The sequence below is a fragment of the Pseudovirgaria hyperparasitica genome (genome assembly GCF_010093815.1).
Source record: "Pseudovirgaria hyperparasitica strain CBS 121739 unplaced genomic scaffold EJ05scaffold_29, whole genome shotgun sequence".
Taxonomy (NCBI): domain Eukaryota; kingdom Fungi; phylum Ascomycota; class Dothideomycetes; order Acrospermales; family Acrospermaceae; genus Pseudovirgaria; species Pseudovirgaria hyperparasitica.
This window is the reverse complement of record NW_022985577.1, coordinates 29042-47768: the sequence shown is the minus strand read 5'-3', so window position 1 is coordinate 47768 and position 18727 is coordinate 29042. Positions and strand designations below refer to the sequence as shown.

The window sequence follows — 18727 nt, the reverse complement described above, 5'->3', positions numbered from 1 at the left end:
GGGCTTTGAAGCAGCTTCAAGATATGTGAGCAGACATGGAAGCCAGACAATCAGAGGTGTCAAGACGCGCTACCTGCCTGTAAGGAACCCGCGTCGCGTCAGGTTCGCGCCAAGGACCAACCCAAGACCTGATCTAGCCTAATGGGTCCAGACTTGATCTAGCGCAAGCCGCAAGGTTTAGTCCAGGCCTCGGTCATTCGAGAGCTCAGGCGCACTCCGGTAGCCTGCGACATGATATACGGAAGCGTCGTACATTTTGTACACCTTCACCCCCGCTTCTATGGCCTCTGCTGGAAAACATACCACCCAGGCGGAAATCTCTTTCCAACCGTCACTAAAGAATTGTTTCGTCAATCTCCCAAGCTCCATTGTCTCGGCATTGACAAACAGCAACGCCGTGAGTATTTGCCCCATAGATTCTGCGTGGTACCACTGCTAAAATGGTCTCAAGGTCGTACAAAATGTTATAGTCGAGCTGTCATTCAAACTGCCAGCCCCTACGGCCGATCGGACGAGCACCAAACCTCCTAATGTACAGAAGACAATTTATGTGGGATGGACAGGATATCAGAGCAAGCGCAAACTTGCGCCTGTAGTTGGCAGTGAAGGACTAACTGGGGGTCGCGGGGGGGCAATCAGAGAACCGGAAGTATCCGTCGTCGAGATTGACACCACCTTCGCACGACTTGTTGGGTTGAACGATGGCAAGAAGGTAACAAAGAGTTTCTAGCCCTCGTATTTGTACTTGCTCAACGTTTGGCATAGATCTCTATTGCGCTACATTTCGACGCACCTCAAGCACACACTGTAAACATTGAGCCTCTGACACCAGCAGATTGGGAGAGTAAGTGCCCATTGTATATCAAAGGCAGATCTCTCGCTGACAGCAAGTCGAAGTGATCGAACTCCATGCGCAATTCCTCGAGTTGAACTTTCTTAATCAAATCCGCGCTTTACCGAATCCAACTTTTGTTGCAGGTTCGGGACCATCGCACAATCGCCATCCACTTACCCTACATCTCTCCCCAACGACGACCGCGAACATTTTAGTTTCATCATTAATGCCTATACCTTCGACCAGTACCCCATTCGTCAAGATCTCGAGTGATGCTGAAGTAATTGTATCGCCAAAGACTCGACAGAAAGCAGAAAAATCATCAGGTAGGGAGAACAGGAGTGTTGCTAGTACCGGCCGTCGAAGTGCTGGTGGCAAAAGTGCAGCCAGCACCGTGAGGCGAAAGAGTGGTCGTGAAGAGGGTGCCGGGCGAGGGTTTATCTTCCTGCGTGGTGTTAGTCGAACGTTAAGCAGGGACTGGTTTGATGAGGAAGTATCTGCAGACGATTGTAGTTTGAACATATGGATAGACGGTGACATCCTCAGCTCAAAAGCTCTCAAAGGTGTCATCTGGGTCACTGTTTCTATAGTGAGACCTGCCGGACTGAATGAACCGAGCGACCCACGAAAGGAACAGGAACCAGAAAAGCATTCATCCCGGGTTGTCGCACGGATCCAGGAGTGGGACGACGCTCCGGACAGCCGACATGCAGCACTATCTTCTGCGCTCTGTGGTGCATTAGGTGCTCCTGAACTCGTAGGTGGTTTAGTCCGCCTTGAGGCTGCGCCTGCTCCATCCTCGGCGACCAGTAGATCCCAGAGTGATCCTGACCGGAGTGTGAAAGTCATCCCTTTCATCCCGTCAGGGTCCCAGCAAGTAGGTGGCTTGAAATTTGGTGGCGAAACAAAGCAAGAACGTGAAGATACCGCAAGAAGGATCAAAGATCTATATCGTCAACACAATGGGAAAGGACTTCTAGATGGGCCGCTTACTGATGGTATGATCTTGCCCCCAATTGCAGAGAAGGACCCGGCCTGGCAAGGAGGTATAGTTAAGATTGGTTCGAATCAGCCAGGAGACAAGACGCAGCAAACAGTATGGCTGACGGTACCCGCCGGGGCTTTCAACATCGATGTCCGACCTGGGGTACCGAAACCATCAACAATATCGAATGCCTGGTCACCAGCGGCACAGCTACCGTCTCTCAAGCCTACTATGGTTGGCATCGACAAGTTGGTCGCGCAACTTTATTCCCATCTCCTTCAGGCATCATCAATCCTATTGACCGGCGGACTTGGGGCTGGAAAGTCATCGGTCGCGCAACTTGTTGCACATCGCCTCCGACAAGAGCATCTTGTCAACATTCAATACTTTCAATGTCATTCTCTCCTAACCGAAGAGATCAGAGTTTCACAAATTAAGGACACCCTTAGTCGACTTTTCGCCTCCGCGTCGTGGGGTGCTCGACTTGGGGGGCGTTCTCTAATCATTCTTGATGACCTCGACCGACTTTGTCCGATCGAAACAGAGCTACAAGTGGGCGGCGAGAATGGGAGAAGCAGACATATCAGCGAGTGTGTCTGTTCAGTTGTGCGTGAATACTGCAGTCGTGACTCAGGTATAGTCCTTCTTGCGACGGCACAAAGCAAAGAAGCCGTGAACAACGTTATAATCGGCGGACATGTGGTGCGAGAAATCGTCAATATCAGCGCGCCGAATAAAGAAGGCCGCCGGAAGGTACTAGAAATGCTTGCTCATAAAGATACACGGCCATCGAACAACCTGAAGAGTCAGATGAATGGTCACAGTTCAGACAGCGCTGGTCAGAGACACGAGAATGCTAGCAATGAGAGCAGACCAGACATTCCCAATGGCCCACGGAAAGATGGTCTCACGGTTGACTGTACAATTGATTTCCTTGATATAGCAGGACAAACGGACGGTTATATGCCAGGAGACATAGTGCTTCTCGTCTCCCGTGCCCGGAGTGAAGCGCTTATACGGTCCACCATCTCAGATCACGAGAGAATGCCTAACGGATCGACTGTCATTCTGACGACTGGAGACTTTACCAAGGCTTTGAAAGGCTTTACTCCTGCGTCGCTTCGAAACGTCACTCTACAGACGTCCACAACTCGTTGGGATTCCATTGGTGGTCTGCGTGCAACGCGACGAGTATTACTTGAGACTCTCCAGTATCCAACGACGTACGCGCCCATATTTGCTGAATGCCCACTCCGCCTCCGATCTGGCATTCTCCTCTACGGATACCCGGGCTGCGGTAAGACGCTTTTGGCTTCTGCTGTTGCCGGTGAATGTGGGCTCAACTTTATTAGCGTCAAAGGACCCGAGATTTTGAACAAATACATCGGAGCTTCCGAAAAGTCTGTCCGAGATTTGTTCGAGCGCGCCGAGGCTGCTCGACCTTGTGTCTTATTCTTTGACGAGTTCGACAGTATCGCACCAAAACGTGGGCACGACTCAACCGGAGTCACCGATCGCGTTGTAAACCAGTTGCTCACTCAGATGGATGGCGCTGAAGGCTTGAGCGGTGTATATGTTTTAGCCGCTACAAGCCGTCCTGATCTGATAGATCCGGCATTATTACGACCAGGACGTTTAGATAAAAGCCTTATTTGTGACCTACCTGGACTAGATGAACGCACAGACATCCTGTTCGCGGTAACAAGGAATCTTCGTCTATCACCCAGCATCTTAACAAGCGGGACCGAAGGTGAAAATCTGCGTGAGGTAGCAGAAAAGACTAAGGGCTACTCAGGTGCGGATCTACAAGCGGTAGTGTACAATGCTCAATTAGAAGCCATTCATGATGTCCTTGGAGATCGAACAAACAGTCAACCATCAAGAGGGAAAGGTAAAATGGCTGCAAATTCGAGGTCAATATCAAACTTCGGAAAAGGAATTGCGGACTTCACGTATTTTCGTTTCGGCGATGACCTCAATGCGCCGACGAGTCAGGTACGCTCTCCACCACTATCCGAACGCGGTATGATATCTGCAAGCATAGCGTCATTACAAGCATCGCGACGCAGACAGAAACAGCAGCAATCACCAAGCACAAAACGTCACGATACCAATACCGAGGCAGAGGCCCTTGATTATGAATCAGACGGCGAACCCATGATAGAGTGGAAACACCTTATTACTGCTTTACAGAACTCACGAAGCTCGATCAGCACACAAGAGAGAAGTAGACTTGCAGCAATATATCAAGAATTTGTTGTTGGCCGCAACGGCGAGATGCCCAACGGTCAAGGTGGGAATGAGATTGGCGGTCGATCAAGCTTGATGTGATGGGATGTATATATCGAAAGCGTTAGCAACATCATCAACCATGAATGAGCATCTTACCCTGTAGCTGTTCTGAGTCATTCGCCATATAACAAATGGGCGGCAGGCAGGGCTCTTCGGAGGAATCGAATCCGTATATCCATAGTTACATGAGTAAGCTTGGCGGGTGATGTTCGCCCATGTCACCAATACACACGATTTAGTATAGTTAATATTTTATATATTACTACTATACTATACTTATATAGTATTAAAGAGTTATTATAGCTAATATATAATACTATAGAACTTTAATATTCTCTCTTTCTTCTTCTAGAGTACTTTTAAATATAGAGGTACTATATAGATCTAAGAATATCTCTATATAGTTTTAGAGGTATTATAGATTATATAAAGTAATAAAAAAACAGTATAGATATATAATTAGAGTTATATAAAACTAATATATAGTAATATTTATAAGTATATAAGTATTATACGGCGGTAATAGATAAAAATATCGATTATACTAAATCGTATATATTGGTAACATGGGCGAACATCGGGCGCCAAGCTTTCCCATGTAACTAGGATGCGGTTACCAGCCACATTTTCAGCCACAGTTGCGACCAAAACGTCATCATGGCCATGGTCGGTCACCTGCAGGTACACGGTCAACCTTAATGAGATATTCGAATTCCACTTCCTTTGCCAGCCCGTACACAGCATCTCTCGCACCAATATATTGTCCCATTCCTCATAATCTACTGCATAGCTTAAGATAGGGGCAATGGCGAACACCGAAGCGCCGTCTCGCAACACCCACGACGAATCACATACCTATGCCGAGGTAACCAAGCAACCTCTGAACAATGCCGATTCCAACTTCACTGAAATAGAAACAATCCCGCCCATACAAGCTAACGGCAAGCCACTGTCGAAGTCTGGAACTACTACACCTTCAGATACCTTCGAGGGTACTGGTCAAGATATCTCGTCTCACAGCCCGAGCCGTAGACAATTTGCCCACAAACGACAAGGCTCCATACCAAAGCAGAACGGTCCAAAAAAGGCCCGCAACAACAATGATGACCATGTAGTCTTTGAAGAGCTCGGTACAAACGGTGGCAAACTCACAAGTGTCAAACCTTCGAACGAGTACGAAAGACAGCTACATCAAGACAAGAAAGAAGAAAAGCCTTCCGATGGCCCGGAACTTGTCAGTGGGAGACAAGCGGGTCAAGGCTGGGCAAGGAGCAAGTAGGTCCAAATCAAAGACCTCATGGGTGCATTCAGGCTAACAATTACCTAGAATCAGATTTGCCCCTCTAAATGTTCCACTGCAGAGACGTCTCCAAACGCTGATCGTTCTCATGCACACTCTTAGTATTGTCGGGCTCGTAGCACTGTTCTTCTTACTATGTACTATACCGCTTCTGTGGCCCATACTTCTTCCATACCTCATCTATGTCTTATTCTCTAAGGCCGCCACATCCGGGGAGCTCTTACAACGTAGCGACAGAGCGCGAAGACTGTCAATCTGGTCACTTTTTGCCTCTTACTTCCCAGCTCGGTTACATAGACTCGAAGAGCTCCCTCCTACCAGAAAGTACATCTTTGGCTACCATCCTCATGGTATTATCTCGCATGGGGCGTTTGCTGCATTTGCAACCGAAGCTTTAGGATTCTCTCAACTGTTTCCCGGGATCACCAATTCACTCCTCACGTTAGACTCGAACTTCAGATTACCGTTGTATCGGGAATACGCACTTCGTTTAGGCCTCGCCTCTGTGTCTAGGGAATCCTGCGAGAACCTTCTCACGAAGGGAGGCCCTAACAAAGAGGGTATGGGTAGAGCTATCACAGTCGTGATTGGAGGAGCGCGTGAATCACTCGAGGCGATGCCTAATACTATGAAGCTTGTACTCGCTCGCAGGAAAGGCTTCGTCAAGATCGCCATTCGCACAGGTGCAGACTTAGTGCCTGTCATTGGATTCGGCGAGAATGATCTATATGATCAATTCGACGCCAATATTCATCCCTGGGTTCATAAACTGCAGCTTCTGGTCAAAAAGATCGCAGGTTTTACGATCCCGCTGTTCCATGCCCGCGGCGTGTTCAACTACGATGTCGGCATGATGCCATATCGGAGACCTCTGAACATTGTTGTTGGTCGGCCGGTCAAAGTCATGGCTCAGGAGAAGCCAGATCCTGAGTATGTCGATCAGGTGCACGACCAATACGTAACTGAATTGAAAAATATGTGGGAGGATTGGAAAGACACATTTGCCAAAGGCAGGACGGGCGACTTGGAAATTGTAGACTAATTCTCCAAAGTGAGTCAATATAGTCATCATCTACATTTTCCTCGTCACAATGAGGCGTTACTGCTCGCATTCACGACATTTGCCATATGAGTTTTAAGTTTGGCATAGGGTCGATCTATAACCACCCTCTTACCTCTGCATTATAGGGTTTGCCTCAAATATCAGAACAGTTCTGAAGATGAATCTACAGGCACGACATCTCTTCTACTGTCCATTGTGCAAATATATATAACATACTTAGGAAGAGGAAGCTTTCAGCCAGCTTCTCTTCATCATTGTGTATCGATCCCGAGCAGCATACATATCGCTATTAATGTAAACTCCATGTTGGATCACCCTCGTGGCGAGAATCAGCATGGTTACATCACTGTACAAGCATGTGTATGTGTATGGTGTACAGTCGAAGATATCGGTTGCTAATCGCGAGCCAACACATCACACTAACTCCTCTACGTGCAAAAGTGCATGCCATATCTCACAAAACAGGTTCTTATCAACATTGGCTCATGCATGTACTCTGGCTCTGTCATCATCGATAAGCATAATCCTGACATTTGCATTACTATTGGGGTGTGCTTGCTTGAGCCTATCGCAGAGAAAGATTTGCAATGAATCTCATCTGTTCAGCTGCAGCTTCAACACCACCGAGGTGTTTCATCAGCTATCCCAGCATGTAAAAGTCGTAACAATCGTTGTATGTTTAATTACATCATCGTACATGGTACCCCGCTTTCGATGCACTGTTCGCTTGCTCTTTACAAGGTACGATAGCGACACATGAGCACTGTCTTGATTGTATAGTGATTCTAGAGTCGTCATCGGGGCAGATGACCTGGAGTCCGATGCCTGATGATCCGGCAATATGGTCACGAAGATCATGCAGAATGGTATAAATGGTCATGAGCAGCCCGCACAATCTAACCTTTAATCGTTAATCGCATCCTTACAATAACAGAATGCTGTTCTCAAGTACATCATACCCGATATGGCTTTTGCCAGTATTCGTATCCTGTCTTGCAATATACAACATTCTACGACTTGGACGAAGAGAGAAGGGATTACCACCAGGTCCGCCTACGATTCCAATCCTCGGGAATGCACATCAGATTCCTTCAACAGGTTTGCATCTAAAGCAAGAAAGCCTTCCACATATAAATATTATCACTTTTAATGTAATTCCAGATTAGAAGAATGGGGCAGGAAGTACGGCGAGATATACTCATTGAAGCTCGGATCGGCAACATGGATCGTATTGAACAGTCGTCGAGCTGTCCACGATCTTGTAGACAAGAGGGCTACGATCTACAACGACAGAGTCCATGACTATAACTTACAATTAGCTACGGATGGCAAAATCTTCGCCTTCGAGGATGCCAACGCCAAGTGGCGGTCACAGAGAAAAATTACCTCTCAGAACCTGTCCGTACGTTAAACTTGGCTCTCTTGACAGACCTGGAAGTTGTGCCTGATGGATGGAACATCAAGATACACTACCAGCTTGGCCAACATTTATACCTCCATTGTATAAGAAATCCTTGATTCTTGGGTCCAACCATGCCCCTACTTCTCTTTTTTACAAGAACTCTTTTCTGTATGTAGTGTAGTGTGCTAACTTTGTTTTAGCCACGAGCATTGGACGAAAAGATTGCGCCCATCCAAGAAGCTGAGTACGGAACTGCTCCTCATGCCAATCATAGAGGTGGCCTATCATGCTAAGTCTCTCTTCGGACAGGATTGGCCAATTGTTGTATGAGCTGTTGGAATCACCAGAGGAGTTTTCTACTCATGTCAGACGTGCAACAGGCTCAACCATAAGTATCGTTGTTTACGGTCAACGTGGACCTTCTATGGAAAATTTCTGGGCAAACGTAAGTCGAATCTTCGGTATCTCAATCGGCCTAAGCTGAAAAGTCAAGTATATCTATCGTGTCATGGACAAGGTCAGTGAGAAATCAACGATCATACGACAATGCGACTTGCTTATAGAATAAAGCTGAATCCGGCAATGGAAGCTGGGTCGTGTCCTCCTGTTGATCAGTTTCCTATCCTCAGGTACATACCCGAACGCTGGGCACCTTGGAAAACTCGATGCAAGGAAGGCCGTGAAGCCATGTATGGATTGTATCAAGAGGCTCGAGAACTCGTTGAGACGCGACGGCGCAATGGAGATGAGCGCAATTCGATTGTGGATCGTTTATTGTCTGGGACAATCAAGCAGGATGTCAAGCTTGATTACCACGAGTTCAATTGCTTCCTAGGCACAATAGCTCAGGCAGGTGCCGACACGACTGCGCATGCAACACTGACAAATATATTGATGTTGACACTGCACCCCGAGTTCCAGAGACGAGCACAACACGAGATAGACCGAGTATGTGGAATGAGGTCTGTGATTATATGTTGATTAGATGTCTCGCGATTTGAGTCTAATGCAACTCAGGATGCCCGTGTGGAGTGATTTCCACGACCTACGATATGTCAATTGTATTATCAAAGAGGGACAGCGTTGGCATTCGGTGTGAGTTCAGAGAGCGTCAAAGCAGAAGTATACTGAAATCCTTGCAGTATTCCCAACGGAGTTGTTCGCAGAGCAAATCGGGAGGACTGGTATGATGGATTCCGTATACCTAAAGATTCTGCTATTGTCTTGACTGCATACTCGCTCCATAGGAACTCGTACGACCAACCGAACATCTATAACCCAGATCGCTTCATAGACCACCCAAAGCTAGCAATGGACTACGCGGGCAGTCCAGACTACATGAATAGAGATAAGTCCCCCATTCTTTCAACATATAGGCCTATAGAAATGATGAACTGCTTGGCTAACATTTCGTGCTCACATCATTATGGGTACGGTTCGGGTCGACGGATCTGCGCTGGAATACATCTTGCCGAGCGTGCTCAGTGGCGCATGGTCGCAAAGATTCTCTGGGCATATAATATCGAGCCTGCAATCGATCAGGCGACTGGCGAGCCACAAAAGCTTGATCCACATGCATATGTGCAGGGGATGCTGCATGGACCGTTACCTTTCAAGGTCAATTTCGTACCCAGAAGTAAAGAGCACGAGCAGATAGTAAAACGAGACTATGAAGCTAGTAAAGGGTTTCTGCAAGAGTGGGAATAGATATCTCAAGCGTTTTTCTGCGGTGTGGAAGGGGCTCGATGACTGACCATTGATTGCACAGTAGTCAGTTTTCAAAGACTACAATTTCTGTTGGTTTCTTCCCAACAACACATATCAAATATGTATGTTCCTCATCACACTCGGTATCGTCAAGAAACAGAGTTTTACATCTGAAGCAAAGTATTATACGAAATAATTCGTTTCTTTACAGATCAAATCTATTCGTCGTTCCTTTTGCACTGAGGATCCATCACAATGACTAGCATTAAACACTGTAGGTCTAAATCATTGCAACACGTTATTGACAGATAAAAATTAGGTGGTACAGTTGGGTGTGCCTGCAGAATAACCCTAATCGCCCATCCTCATGAATTATGCGGTCTGAGTTTACCGCTGTATCGGCGGGCGTACCGCCTCTATACGGAGGTACCTACATTATAGTGGTGAATCCGGTACTCGTGGACAAACAGGCCTCGCTGCCCATGGCGGAGTTCATGGCGTGGCATAGCGGCTCTATTGACACAGTGCAAGTCTGACATAACTGCTACGTCGACATGTACTTAATGTATACGAAACTGCAAGACCATTATGGCGTTGATGACAGCTTTAAGTCCTCGGCTCGCAACAGACCAAATTTAACTACGAATCATGAAATGGTACGGCTCTGGTATTGGGAGAATGACTGAACGGGAAAAGTGTTGGCGACAAAGGAATGAAGCCAGTGTTGGTGGCTTTCCTATTGACGCCAAGGTTCTCCAGGATTCAATGCCGAAAATGCTTAGCAAGACGGTGCGTGAGCCGCGCTTGTCCTACTTGCTGGTGTTTTAGAATGTTACTTGCTCCAAACGCAGATTTCAAGGTCTTACTTGGCATACTTGAAGAATCAAAGCCCTGGATATTGATCCGCAGCTGCCGAAAGGGGGCCTGTTCGTGAGCAAATTATATCCTTTGACGGATCGTATGTGAACAAAGATGTAGGACTTATATCACTATAGCACTATGCATATTCTCCACCAAACAATTAAATTATTATCCTCGATAGCTAGAAGCGTCTTGTTATGATACATTGTAGCTACTCGACGCCGCAATCCTTCTTTTCATACCCCAGACCGTCCGGAATTTCTATGCCCACAGGTCTTATTGAACTTGATCGGGAATACGAACCACTCACAAAGCAGCAGCGGCAACGAGAGCCACAGCAGCGGCAACACCGTAGCCAGCAGCAGCGGTTGGCATGGCAGCGCCGGTGAATGGTGGTGGAGTAGACGGGGGGGTGGGACCGGCAGAGGTAGGAGCTGGGGTGGTGACGGGAGCGGAGCCGGTCGGAACAGCAGTTGGCTCTGAGCCACCCTCAGAGCTGGATGGAGAACCCTGGCCTGGGCCGTTGCTGGAGCCCTGGAAAGCATCCACGCCCTTCTGGAGCGCGTCAGTGATGGGCTGGACAAGTCCCTGAGCAATGCTCTGAGCGGCCTCTGGAACTTTGCCGACAACGGTGGTAGAGAAGGTGTTGGCGGCGCTTTGCTGTTGTTGAAGTTGCTCGAGAACAGTTCCAGCGACACCAGCAGATGTGAATGCATCCTTCTTGGAAATGGCGTTGTTAACGGTTTGAGTTACGAGCTCACCGAGTGCCTTGGTTGGGTCCTGGAGCTGGAGTGCGTCGGTGAGTTCAAGCTGACCAATGGGACCGACATTGGTGTTGCCAGTGTTGATAGCATCGATAACAGCTTTGGAAGCAGCCTCAAGAGAGTCGGCATCACCAGAGTTCCTATCAATCAGTCCAACTTCAATTCTGCCTCTCCAGAATTGACTTAGTCCAGTTCAACTGAGGCCTCTTGCCAAGGGTTGGATCTTCAGTTCAATTCAATTCTAGGGTAGGATTGAGTTGCTAATAGTTGAGTTGAACTGAAGTTATATATAGATAGGTATATTGGTAGATATCCTCTTAAGGTTAGGTGATTCGACGAGATTCATTATGAGAATGTCACGTGATATGTCACGTGATGTGTCATGTGACTTTCTCGAGTACATTAGGTAAGCTATCATGTGATAGGTCACGTGACTTTCACGCGACTTATCATCACTCTCTCATGTATAAAACCACATAAAGTCTCTATACTAATAGCTATATATTAATAATATGAATATAGTCTCTCTTAAGCTTATTATTCACTCATATTAAGAATTACTATATAGGTAATATAGATATATAGCCTTAAAATACTAAATTTTATCCATCTTTAAGACTTTTAGCTAATCTTACTAATATACTTCAGTCCAGTCCAGTTCAACTTCAATTCTACTACTAGGATTAACAGTCCAGTTCAATTCTATAATGGTAAGAGTTGAAGTACTTCAGTTCAATTCAACTAGAGGCCCAAAATTGAACTGAACTGATTGATAGGAAGTCTGGGCATCACCAGCGCCTGAGAAGGAGGTGATCCCGTTATTCAAAGCAGTGGTAGCGGAAGAGATGGAAGAGATGGCGGCGAGGACAGTGTCAACACCCGAACCTTGACGCTCGACCATAGTAGCAGCAGCGGCAGCGCCGGCGAAGAGGATAGCTGAGAACTTCATTTTGACTGGAAGCGAATGTGTGAGGGTCGCGGTGGACACTGAAACAGTACAGAAGACAGGTGAGGATTTGATGGTGGATAGGAGACAAGAGCAGACAGGAACACTGTGCCTTCTTAAGTCGAATCATGATATTAACTCACACGTGTAGGGGGCTGACATATGCAAATGCCAAGTCACAACAGACCGAGCGGGAGGCTAGCGCTGATGCATCAAGCACATGCAGTAGTGATGCTGGAGAAGTGTGAGTGAAATGAACGACTAGAAGCTAAGTTTGATTGGACATGAGATCTAGGGCGTATAGTCTTACTGGTGTGGCAAACGTGGAAATTGAGAGAGCATAAACATTCTCTGGAAAGGGCAACGCCTGTGTTCATGTGATAGATGTTCCCTGGAAATTAGCCAGAACTAGAATGGTACAGGATTTACTGCATCGAATCATACGAATTCAATACACTACCGTACCGTGCCGTTGATAGAAAAGCTACAGTGGTACCCCGGCGGCGCATCATGATATGGGGAAGCATGAAGTGGGCATAGCGCGAGGATTCCTACGGGTATCCTTGCCATGTGGCGGCTGTAAGCATACAATAACAGTCAGGTCAAAGACGAGCTTACCTCAAAGGAACATGGTTACGTTCGAAACTTTCCGGATCTAAGGCAAGGCGGCACAAACGTCGTTGCCATGTGCTTCATGCGGCTCAGTACTGGCTGCCTATAATGTTCGCGGCGATTTCGAAGTTGCGAGAATCGAGGATCGTAGAATGGGAAGAAGCACAGCGTATTGCTTAGGACTATCCTGTGTGAGAGAAAAAATGGTACCGAATCAACGTTAGTAGCAGTTATTCGGAGCTGGGCGGAATTCAAAGTCACTATGTAGAATGAGTCGACGTTGAGGCAAATCGCAAGAGTCGGCGACCGGATGGACGTTCAAAACTCCAGCAAGGCTATCCGTTTATCCATAGTTACATGAGAAAGCTTGGCAGCCGGTGCACACATGTCTCGCGCGCACACGAACCGTAGTATAAACGATATTTTTACCTCTTACCGCCGTATTATCCTTTTATAATATATAAAACTATAATATATAATAGAAGAAAGCTAGTATAACTAATATATAGTACTAAAGATCTTTAATATTCTAGACCTAAGTATCTCTCTATAGAATCTACTCTCTTTACTCTTTTTCTATAGTTTTAGAGGTATTATAGATAGTATAAAGTAATAAAAAGAGTATTAATATATTCTTAGGGTTATATAAAATTAGTATATAGTAGTATTTATAATTATAGAGGGATAATTCGGCGGTAATAGGTAAAAATATTATACATACTACGGTTCGTGTGCGCGCGCGACATGTGTACACCGACTGCCAAGCTTTCTCATGTAACTATGGACAAACGGATTGAACCCTTGGGGCCGTAAGGTGGCTTGAGCGGCTGTGGTGCACAGATGGGGTCGCGGCAAAAATCCCTGGTCCGTACCAGCGCACAGGACTGGGGACAGACATGTAATAATGCGGGGTGTCTATCCGTCACTTCCCATGTGCTCATGTGCCTTGATGCCCATGTACAAGTTTAAGGTCGGACTGTGAGGTCTGAGAGGAACGTAATGCGATGCATCCTCAAGCCAGACTTAGACTACAATTGAAACCCCGTGCTTGCAGGTCAAGGACGTCAACGACACCGACAGCAAACGCACCTCGCAATCTCGGCTCCACGCGCTATACAAATTAGATCCGTACTGTTATGGTGTACCTGATCCATCTGTGAAGCGCATTTACCTAACCCCAGCCATCATTCCTAAGCAGGACCAAGCTTACTATGTACACCTTGAGTCGGTTCTGTCTAGCGTCACGCAGAAGCGTCTTTTGAGAACTCTCCGTCATTTCTGACTCGCTCTAGGCTCTTTAATTGGTTCGGACCTCACGCTATACCGAACCCCGGATCCCCGTCTCCGCTCCATGTGGGTTTACGCCATAAGGACTATCCTGCTTTGGGCTGTTCGCTTGCTTCGTCGTTAATCTTGTTATGTAAAGATATCCCAAGCTGGGAGATAACCTGTTTTGGCTTTCCTTTAAGCTGTATGCCGAGACGACCGACCCCTGAACGTGATTTGCGTCATGTCATGGAAATAACGAGGGATATGTCCAACTTGTATGCGTCCAATTGCCTTCTGTATTCAACAATTCTGCTTAGAGCTTAAAGTCGCACATCCATAGGTGGAAGTTCGCGGTTGCTCCACACTTGGAACATCAGCTTGGCCAGAACCAAGCGAGAGAGTTTCATTCACACTCAGTCAACGGCAATACACAGGTACTGGAGTTGTGCAGTTTCTGTAGCTTCCCTCGTACTCATTCAGCGATGGAGTCACACGAACAGCCAGTTTAACAATTACTACTATCATTTCCATTTCCTGTACTCGTGGATGCGAGACCTCCTCGCCAACCACCAGATACTCACCAATAGACTCAGTGTTGGCCGATTCCCTCACGTCACTCGAAGATTCGCATGCTCAGCTGTGTTGACTCCAAATGTCACACATACCAATGGTCAAACGAAACCACTCGGTGTGAGGGACAGATAAGGTCAGCGTCATCACTGCTAGTGCATTGCTCAATCAGCTGAAGCTCTTTCATTCTACACCTGCTTCTCCCAGCGAACTAAGATTCGAAACATGTCTCCTTCCAGCTTCTAATTACGGTACCACAGTCACTGCAATATGCGGCAACTCGGAAACATACATCCCGCTTCGTCCTTGCACTACTTTCTTCGTCCGAAGTCTTCTGAAACAACAGCCTACCGATACTTGGACGAATCTGCACAACTAATCCAGACATACATTCTAGCAACTTCTTGAAACTATCGAGAGTTACGGTCGTTTTATTCTGTGATTATAAAATCAGTCTGCATGAATGAGACTCACTACCATTAACACACTATGACGGTGTACCAAAGTGGTAAGTCATGTGATTTTACGGTGGTAGCATTGAACACTACTAGGGAGTCTTTGTTGCATGACTTCAAGTTCTCAGATGTGCAGCTACGATGCTAGGGCTATGGGTAATCTACCGACCTTGTTGCTCATAACACGCTGTGGCTATCACTGCTACTGTGGTCCTTTCGTGCGACTTTCGTAGCACCGCTGGAGCTCCCTGCCACTATGGGACCATATCTCTGCAAGAAGGACGTAGCTCAGAGCTACAATATTTGCTTATATACAGAAACCTATCTCCACTATCGACAAGCCTCTGATGTTCAATATGTGCTAGACATGTATTCAAAGAGAAAGTAAGAAAAGGTGGTTTTGCTAAAGGAGATATCTACACACGGCCGACAATTCCTCGTTCGAGGTACCGACCTGTTCAGAATTTGAGAGTCGCACCGGCAGTTCCAACAACAGCGGCTTTGACATTGGCAGACCCGAGAGTCTTGTATGTATATGGCACGGTATTGAGCGTCCCAGCCAGTGCTGTATTGGACTCCCCACCAAAGTCGTTATCTTTCGACACGGCAAACCCAGCGTCAGTCGAGTACAGAGGTTTCTTGGACCCAGTGAATACATTGGACTCGACGAGCAGCTGAGCGCCCTGGCGAGTGTTGATGACATCGCTGACGGTCTCATAGAAATTGTTGAAGATGTGGCCAGTACCAAAACGGAATGAAGGCCCGCGTGAGTTTAGGTTTTTCCAATAGTTGTTTGCATAGGTCACCGTCAAGTGTCCCTTGTCTTCCGCCGAGTTACTATCACTGTGGCCGACGAGAGAAGCTTTCCAGTGGTCATGAATGTAACTGAAACGGCTTAGCTTGAGCATGAATGATTTCAACTTCAGTGGTGGACGCATACCTGTTCGTAACAGTGACGTAGTCAACACCGTGGGTGATATCCAAAAGACCATCGTAGTAGTCCTTGTCGTGATCTCTGTCCGAAGAGAGATCGACGTGATCAATCCAGACGTTCTGAGATGTTTGGATGCCAAGGGCGTCTCCATTTGCAGCCAAAACCTTTTGGATGGTCAGGTTACGAATAATTACATTCTTTTTCCCCTTAACCAAGACGCCGTTACCGATCAACTCTGGTCGTGTATCAGCGCTTGAACTTCTCACGTCTTCTACAGACCTCATTATAACATACTTGCGTTCTTGTCCTTGCCGATAACAGTCTTGTTGGAGCCGATCTTCGTCTGGCCCGCAGTGCCAGAAATTGTGCCACTTACAACAACGATACGAGCAGTATCATCGGCGACGGCAGCAGTGAATTGAGCTAATGTGCTCACAGTAGTAGTCGGTCCACCTTTGCCCCCACTTGTGCTGCAAGTGATTATCAGTCAACACCCTCTTCAATACCTCATGATTATGTATAAGGTCTTACCCTCCGTTTAGAGTGGCATAACCGACGGTGGCAGTCTCAGTGACAGCGGCACGTTTGTCCAAGACCACACGCTTCTCTTCCTCAACTCTTGTCGGCGCAGCCACTGACAGGCCGGCCAGAGCGGAAACAGCTAGAACAGACAGAAGTTTCATATTGAAAAGTGGTGGAGACGATGAAAGGATTCGAAGTAGAAGTTGGAGTATTGCAGTGTGATGGATAGCACCAACAAAGTCCGATGCTTTGACGTTTTTATACTGATTCTGTATTCAAATTGATGGCAGACATGCTCCCGTCTACAAATATCCTTGGTATCTGCAAATGAATAGTGAACAACCTGTGCAAAATCCAACTACTTGATTGCAGTAACCTCGATGTTACCCATATGGCCATTATAACTCCTAACGAAATATCGCACCAATGAGAGAGAGGCTGAGAGTAGTTGGCCCTAAAAGGAATTGCAGGCGGTAGAAGTGAGAGAGTGCAACACTTAGGTGTTTCAATCAAATAGTGTCGATTATGGGAGTAGAAAAGGCACCAAGGAGAATTCTGGAGGCTGCTCATCAATATGCGGCGAGGCTAGTCCGGTGGTCATCGGATCCAGAGAGCTCTGAGTCGAGACATCGACATGAGCGATGACTGCAGCATACAGGCATAATAAAGCCTTACGCGTAGCCAATTATGGATCTGATGTCGGCATCCCTAGAAAATGCGGAGAAAGAAGCAACGGCGATATTGGCTTAGCGTTCGCCTCTGCGTCTGTAATTTGATGCCTGCAGTAGCCGCTTCTACGTACATGTCTTGACCCCTCAGGTAGGCCGAGGTAGATATGCTCTGGTCGAATACGTCGACATTGCGTGGAGACGCAAAAAACATAGACGATAGAGGGATGTTGAGGTGATAAGGCCGCGAAGTCTAGCACGGAGGTCGAAGATGTAGTGTATACAGGGTTGGCTGCGGCGATGCTCTTCGCCGCCAAGACAAGTGCACGTTTTATCCGTTCATAATTATTTTTCAATATAAGTCTAAGCACTCCTTATGCATTTGATTAATGTCTTTTATAGACTCTTATCTCCAAAGAATTTTATATATATCTCTTTAATAGATGCTATGTAATACTTTACTACTCTTATTAGTCTTTTAAAAATACTCTTTGAATTATAATAAATATTATAAACAGTCTTTATTTTAACTCTACTCTCTAACTACTCTCTATTGTTTTCTCTCTTCTGATAATATATATAGTATATAGCTATGTAGAAGTATAATCATCTATATTTTAGATAAGACGTACAGGTGGTCGGTGGACGCGCGTGGGAAGTGCCAAGAGTTGCGCTGGAAAAGTTGCAGACGGATTCTATCTTGCATCTCATCATCACTTGCACCTGCACCGGGTCCCCATCGTGTCGTAGACTTGCAGTACGGCTCTCCCAGCCTACCTTTGCGTTCCCGAATTCTATCCCATCAACATTACCGAGAACAAGTTTTTGCTCCTTCCGAAAATGACCAAGACGAACTCTTTTGCGACGTTTCTGATCATTGGCCGTGAGTTTGCGACAAGGCTCTGCTTGCGTGCGATAGATTCGATGTGCTAATATCAACAGCGACATGTTTCTTTCTTGGAATACTATTTGCAGCCTTCCCGTACGATTACAATGTGTTGTGGGCCAATCCAACGGAACCGGAACCGTACTTTGCAAAGCTTGAAGAGCATCTAAAATTCCTGTACGCCTCACCACCTTTGATCTCGCGGATCCTTCACATTGTCATTGCGACCGGGCTGCTTGGTTTCCTCACCAAGCTCTATAAGCCCACCGAAGCCAACGTCTTGTTCGATGGTGCCTCCTTGGTTCTCTACATGTGCGGTATTGCCGTGTACATTGCGAACATTATCAAAGGCCTGCGCGTCGTCACCGCTGGCATCTATGGAAACGAAGATGGCACTGTTGAGGAAAATGTAGACTACGTAGGCCGTGAGGATAGCCTTCGGGTTATCTCGGCTAGCAATACAATTGTCGCTCTGGTCTTGGTTGGCGTGCTGGTCTTGCAAGCCGGACAATGGTATGCGCAGAAAAAAGAAGAGGCCGAGATCGCTGAGATGGATCGCATATCTGCCGAGAAGAGGGATTCAAAATCTGCAGGTGGGAAGAAGAAGCAGTGAGGACTCAATCAAGGGATGTTGGAATTGCATTGTAAACGAGGCA

The 18727-nt window shown here is 46.7% G+C and overlaps 6 protein-coding genes across 6 annotated transcripts; 4 read left to right on the top strand and 2 right to left on the bottom strand.

The window, feature by feature from the left end:
- Nucleotides 1-206: 206 nt before the first annotated feature.
- On the top strand, nucleotides 207-4344 carry EJ05DRAFT_515386 (AAA-domain-containing protein). The gene is made up of 4 exons (XM_033748598.1): nucleotides 207-397; nucleotides 452-712; nucleotides 766-844; nucleotides 898-4344. Exons 1-4 carry the CDS (start codon nucleotides 281-283, stop codon nucleotides 4149-4151), a joined length of 3711 nt encoding a protein of 1236 aa, XP_033595251.1. The 5' UTR covers nucleotides 207-280; the 3' UTR covers nucleotides 4152-4344.
- Nucleotides 4345-4771: 427 nt separating this feature from the next.
- EJ05DRAFT_515385 (DAGAT-domain-containing protein) lies at nucleotides 4772-6850 on the top strand. Its single transcript, XM_033748597.1, has 2 exons — nucleotides 4772-5387; nucleotides 5440-6850. Exons 1-2 carry the CDS (start codon nucleotides 4918-4920, stop codon nucleotides 6452-6454), a joined length of 1485 nt encoding a protein of 494 aa, XP_033595250.1. The 5' UTR covers nucleotides 4772-4917; the 3' UTR covers nucleotides 6455-6850.
- A 243-nt stretch (nucleotides 6851-7093) lies between these two features.
- Nucleotides 7094-9759, top strand: EJ05DRAFT_480949 (cytochrome P450). The gene is made up of 8 exons (XM_033744968.1): nucleotides 7094-7586; nucleotides 7637-7877; nucleotides 8078-8121; nucleotides 8187-8322; nucleotides 8371-8394; nucleotides 8448-8839; nucleotides 8895-8972; nucleotides 9020-9759. Exons 1-8 carry the CDS (start codon nucleotides 7411-7413, stop codon nucleotides 9582-9584), a joined length of 1656 nt encoding a protein of 551 aa, XP_033595249.1. The 5' UTR covers nucleotides 7094-7410; the 3' UTR covers nucleotides 9585-9759.
- A 992-nt stretch (nucleotides 9760-10751) lies between these two features.
- On the bottom strand, nucleotides 10752-12158 carry EJ05DRAFT_505676 (uncharacterized protein; the record flags this gene model as incomplete). The annotated part of the gene is made up of 2 exons (XM_033747730.1): nucleotides 10752-11349; nucleotides 11971-12158. 2 exons carry the CDS (start codon nucleotides 12156-12158, stop codon nucleotides 10752-10754), a joined length of 786 nt encoding a protein of 261 aa, XP_033595248.1.
- A 3361-nt stretch (nucleotides 12159-15519) lies between these two features.
- Nucleotides 15520-16678, bottom strand: EJ05DRAFT_505675 (putative pectate lyase A; the record flags this gene model as incomplete). The annotated part of the gene is made up of 4 exons (XM_033747729.1): nucleotides 15520-15946; nucleotides 16002-16230; nucleotides 16290-16465; nucleotides 16527-16678. 4 exons carry the CDS (start codon nucleotides 16676-16678, stop codon nucleotides 15520-15522), a joined length of 984 nt encoding a protein of 327 aa, XP_033595247.1.
- A 1347-nt stretch (nucleotides 16679-18025) lies between these two features.
- EJ05DRAFT_505674 (Shr3 amino acid permease chaperone) lies at nucleotides 18026-18684 on the top strand (the record flags this gene model as incomplete). The annotated part of the gene is made up of 2 exons (XM_033747728.1): nucleotides 18026-18068; nucleotides 18128-18684. The coding sequence occupies 2 exons, from the start codon at nucleotides 18026-18028 to the stop codon at nucleotides 18682-18684; spliced, it is 600 nt and encodes a 199-aa protein (XP_033595246.1).
- Nucleotides 18685-18727: the final 43 nt, after the last annotated feature.

What these genes read in the sequence shown, in the direction of transcription:
- EJ05DRAFT_515386 (XM_033748598.1), top strand. Translation starts at nt 281, where the DNA reads ATGGCCTCTGCTGGAAAACATACCACCCAGGCGGAAATCTCTTTCCAA. An exon ending in GGTTGAACGATGGCAAGAAG is followed by an intron (nt 713 to 765) that starts GTAACAAAGAGT and finishes CGTTTGGCATAG; the next exon opens with ATCTCTATTGCGCTACATTT. An exon ending in GACACCAGCAGATTGGGAGA is followed by an intron (nt 845 to 897) that starts GTAAGTGCCCAT and finishes AGCAAGTCGAAG; the next exon opens with TGATCGAACTCCATGCGCAA.
- EJ05DRAFT_515385 (XM_033748597.1), top strand. Translation starts at nt 4,918, where the DNA reads ATGGCGAACACCGAAGCGCCGTCTCGCAACACCCACGACGAATCACAT. An exon ending in CAAGGCTGGGCAAGGAGCAA is followed by an intron (nt 5,388 to 5,439) that starts GTAGGTCCAAAT and finishes ACAATTACCTAG; the next exon opens with AATCAGATTTGCCCCTCTAA.
- EJ05DRAFT_480949 (XM_033744968.1), top strand. Translation starts at nt 7,411, where the DNA reads ATGCTGTTCTCAAGTACATCATACCCGATATGGCTTTTGCCAGTATTC. An exon ending in TTACCTCTCAGAACCTGTCC is followed by an intron (nt 7,878 to 8,077) that starts GTACGTTAAACT and finishes ACTTTGTTTTAG; the next exon opens with CCACGAGCATTGGACGAAAA. An exon ending in TCTATCGTGTCATGGACAAG is followed by an intron (nt 8,395 to 8,447) that starts GTCAGTGAGAAA and finishes TATAGAATAAAG; the next exon opens with CTGAATCCGGCAATGGAAGC.